Here is a 4,811-nt window from a genome sequence, read left to right as displayed (position 1 = left end):
TTTCCATGCCCCAGCATAAGTTGCAGTCCAGGGCAAGAATCAAGGTTACTGACTCAAAGTGATGCCTCTATCTACCTTTTTTACCCATCTAATTTTCGCCAAATACTGGCGATAACTTAAAAGTGACAGAAAACCTGAGCCAGCATGTCAACACAGACAGAAGAAAGGAAAGCTCCCTTAGCACCCCCCCAAAAAAAAAAAACAAACCACCCCACATGTAAATTCTGCACATAGATTGTGAGGCAGTGAAAATGGTGTGTGTGCATAACAGAGATAATCTTGTACAGGGCTGAAGCAGACAGATGTTTTTCATAACCACAAAAAAAAAAGTCTTTAACAATACATGTTATCAGTTACTTAACAGCACTATGTTAACTTCCAAGTGAAAAAGATTCTCCAATTTCTTTAATTTTAGCCATTCCAGATGGAAATGAGTAGTTTGAATTATAGTTAAATCTTAACAAAAGGTAAAAATAAATAAGGTGATGTATCAATGTCATTGTCAGTTTTGTAACTTAAAACATTATTATCTGGCATGATTTCTCACCTTTCCATACCTGATGGCAATGAGGTTCTTCCTTCCCAACTCCCCCTTGCCCCTCCCACAAACCTCTGGTTTTATGAAAAAGATTCACACAAAGGTAAAGTTTAAAAAAAAGAAGATATTTTTATACACGTGTATGTGAATCATACCAAAGCACTGCATTACGCAGTTAACAGAACAAAAAAAAACAAACCCATCTCACATGACTTTGTTTCACGATGAACAGAGATGAAAGACAGAAGGAAGAAGAAAACCATTAGATATCTGTTGTTTCGATCTTTCGCCATTCCACTCTGAAGCCTTCCCACCCAGCCCGAATCAAGAGCTGCTTGTTTATTTGGTCAATGAAAAATGTGAATTCTATGAAAATTTTCCTTCTGTGGAAAGATCTCTCTCACATACAGACACCCAGGAGCTGGCAACTCCCACCACACTCCAACCCTTAGGCCCACTCTACATACAGAATTGGGGCAAAGACAACCACGCAGCATGAATAAAAGGGTCCTGCAGGTGGACACAACTTAGTGACAAGAAGATTTTCTTGCTAATTTTAGTCCCCATCCTCAGTGAAGCTGTAGAAACAACAGTAAAGGTGTTATCATACAAAAATGTCAACATCTGACACTTCCGCCAATACTTTGGCTGTTTTTCAATCCTGTACAGCTTAACTCTGCCAGTTTAACTAAGCTCAGAGCAACTAAAGTTTGCAATTTAAAAAGCAGGGAAAAAAAAACCCACCACACTTTACAATGAAAAGTGGACCCCAAACTGCACAGATCGTTAATACATTTGTATCATGTGAGTGCCCGTGTATCCAAGTGAACACGGAAAAACATCATGCAGTTAAGTAAAACACACAAAAGCAGAACAGAGATGTTAAGAAAAATTAGTAGAAATTATATGTCCTTATTTCCCCTGGAGTGTATGCAGCAACATGCCGCCAGGAGCTCCACTCAGCAATTCACCTGCAGCCACATTTTAAAGGATTCACGCTACAAAGAGCAGTGGTTGAATTTTGTCCTGTGAAGTTATTCCTATATGCCAATGACACTTTGTGGAGAAATTCTGAATTGCATTCAGTAAAACAGCTAAAACTTGTTTGTGCGCTTAACTCCACCACTTTAGCTACTTCCACTGAAAACAATCAGACCACTCACGTATAAAGCTAAGCTTCTGCATAATCTTTCCTAAGTGAGGGCCTAAGTAGAAGTTAGACAGGTTGCTCATACGGCCCACATGCATGAATATGTGCTTTGTACTCCCTGGGCAGCATACAGTAACCTTGTCAAAAAAAAGGAGAGGGAAAGAAAATAATTATAAACCACACAGAACAGACTTAAATTGCTTTGAGATGTTGAGAAAAAAAATACTTTGGTAGATCACTTTCTGATGTTTACTCTATAGCTTAAACATTTTATAATTTATTCAACTTTTGTATCTATATGTACATATAGATCCAAAATGTTGTTTTAAAGGACTTCTCTTTAGTATCTCAGAATGCAGACATAACTTTTTACAACAATCAGAGCTCAAAGGAAAAACCAAATGTAATACAAGATCCTGCTCTAGTTGAAATCAATGCCAGAATCCCTAATGGCTTTGAAAGGTACAAAGTAAGTCCAAGAAAGCTTCACAAAATCATCAAACATCTGTATAACTATGGCTTCACAGAGGTTTTTTTATAGGAACAGTAAACACTTTAAAGTTTTAAAAGTTCAAAGACCACTGCTCCATCCCACTTCAACATAACTTGGGAAAAGTGACAGTGAGATGGTGATGGAAGCCTCCCTCCCAATTTAATTCAGCAAAGATTAGCTAAACAAAACTACAAAGAATCGCTTTTGAAATTTCCGGGGTGCACAACATTATTCCACAAGATACCTCACACAAACATAGAAGATAGCAGCAGAACTCTAAGAAACATATTTATTAATTAAAGGGTACAGAAAATAGAGAAGGGAAAATCATGCAGAATTACTTTGCACATAATGTTTTATTTTCCATTTTAAATTCTTAGTGAATGAGATGTAAATTCCATTAAGTATTTAAAATACCCAAAATCCTCTGCCATTGTGTAACAGTCTAAAGAAAGATACAAGGCCAAATAATGATTAACATTGTCCTTTACTAATCTGAAGCTTTAACAGCATGACAATTGACAGCTCTGAGTTTCAGAATCAGGGAAAAACTTTATATTATTTTTTGAAAAAAGGAAGCGGGGAGCAAGGATGAAACACAAAAACAAAGTTGTCCGCTGAAATACAAGAGGAAAAGTTTTGGGTTTGTTTTAAATAAGCACTGTTATATGATAAAATATTTCTGCGTCCTAGGTTCAGACATCACATCATCCTTGATCCACAACTGGTTTCCGTGACTGCAAAGCCCACCTGCAGGTTTGCAAGGATACTCACTTGTCTTCAGGGTACAAAACACTGCAGTTGTTGTGATACTTTTATTCATTGGTTTCAAAACCCAAGCACAAGAACACTGCAGAACAGGACTGACACTAAAACCTCGGAAAGTGGAGAGATGGAAAACTCTCTTAAATTTACATTTGCCAGCCACTAAATTATCACCTGGGATCCCTGACTGTAAGCCTGTTTTAGCTAATACAGGGTGAGTCTGTCTCCACGAGCATGAGTGCAGAACTGGGGTCCTGGTTTCCTTTTACACAGTGCACCACTACTGGAAGAACTCCTTTATTAAACCTCAGCCTTAACATTAAGCCATCACTCCTTACACACACAAAAGGATCTCCAAGCACAACAAAATAAAGGACTATTACAGAAATACCTGTTAAACACTTTAAAAACTAGGGGTGTAAGATACTCAGGTACAGAAAAGGAAAACACTTCCCTGTTATCAGCTGGGAACTCCACATGTTACATCAGCAGACTATCAGATACCTTTTGCAAAAGAGGAATTACATAACGTATGCTACAGTCACCCCACCTGTGATTCCAAAGCAGCGTTCTTGTTAAACACATGCGCAGAGTGAATGAAACGACTACTTTTCCTTAAACTAAGAGTTTCACTGCTAACAGCAGAGAGGGTCTCTGAAGAAGTAGAACACACAGACAGCAGTTTTACAATTCGACCCAAGCATACCCATGGAAGAACAACCGCTGCAAATGGAGAAAGCTTGAGAAAAGCAAATAGAGAAAAGCAATCTATTGAAAAGCAACTATTAAAAACACATATTCAAATATAATCCGACACCCTTCCAAGCCGCTTTGGAGTCTCCCCACTATTTCAAACGCAGGTATCTTCCACTTGTTTGTTTACTTGTTCTTAGAAAAACAACAATACAACAAGTAATGTTAAGAAACAATATACTGAACAGATTAACTGGGCTCCTGAATGCATCACTTTTATTCAGAGAAAGACTTTATTCTGGGAGTAAGATTTAAAAGTTTGAGGTTAAATTATAACCCTTTTGTAGGGAGGAGGGAAGGTAACAAACAACTTTTAAGAGGATATACCACCTTTCTACACAAACGCATTGTTGTTTGGAATGGGGTGGGAAGAGTTTTACCGTCATTACAACAGTCATAGGCTGAGGCAACCATGAAGTTAGTGTTGATGTTATAATGGAAACACCTCTGTTCAGCGTTAATCTGCAGCACCAGTAAGTGATTCATTACAAACACTGTGACAAATCATGAGGAGTGATGAGTTTTGTAGACTCCCTGGCATTTCCCTCTTCCAAGTGAGCTGGCTCACAGCTGTCCCAGATTGTTGTCGGGGGTTGGAACAACAAGCAAAGTGGATGAAGAAGCTTTTTTTAATTGTTATTAAAAACTGAAACTCCCTAAGTTAAAGAAGACATTTTGTTCACACACCTTGAAAGCAGAGGGCACATGATCCCCATTTCTGACCAAAAAAAAAAAAAAAGACAAAAAAGAAAAAAAGGAAAGAAAGAAAGAAAGAAAGAGCAGAGGCTTTGGAGGGTGGGCTTCACAACCAACCACCCTGGACCTTCCCACAAAGAACAAGCAGCACAGCAACGAGGAGAAAGAGAAAAGCAGCGAGAGGCCACAGTCGTGTGGCAGCGGCGGAGGCTTGAAATTTACCTGGAAATCAGCCAATATCATTTCTCGGTCCATGTTGGACGCCATTGCAGCCAGCTGCGTCCCCGGCTCTGCTCTGACCCGCGCACCTGGAGCGGCTGCCGGCGAGGACGGGGCAGGGTGGGAGCTAGGAGCTCATCGAGGCGCCCGGTTCCTCTCGGACTCCCGCGGCGCCCCCGGGCTGCCCCACCTGGCAG

The 4,811-nt window shown here is 39.7% G+C and overlaps 1 protein-coding gene across 1 annotated transcript in view; it reads right to left on the bottom strand.

Moving 5' to 3' along the window:
* FAF1 (Fas (TNFRSF6) associated factor 1) overlaps positions 1-4,656 on the bottom strand; it is a 165,751-nt gene extending 161,095 nt beyond the window's left edge. The window contains exon 1 of the mRNA XM_010131516.1: positions 4,618-4,656. Within this exon, the coding sequence (XP_010129818.1) occupies positions 4,618-4,650 (33 nt within the window). The 5' untranslated portion in view covers positions 4,651-4,656. The remainder of the gene's footprint in view (positions 1-4,617) is intronic.
* Between the last annotated feature and the right edge of the window lie 155 nt (positions 4,657-4,811).

This window comes from Buceros rhinoceros, unplaced genomic scaffold (assembly GCF_000710305.1).
Source record: "Buceros rhinoceros silvestris isolate BGI_N320 unplaced genomic scaffold, ASM71030v1 scaffold11372, whole genome shotgun sequence".
NCBI lineage: Eukaryota > Metazoa > Chordata > Aves > Bucerotiformes > Bucerotidae > Buceros > Buceros rhinoceros.
The sequence above is the reverse complement of the archived record's forward strand: the minus strand, read 5'-3'. Positions and strand labels throughout refer to the sequence as shown.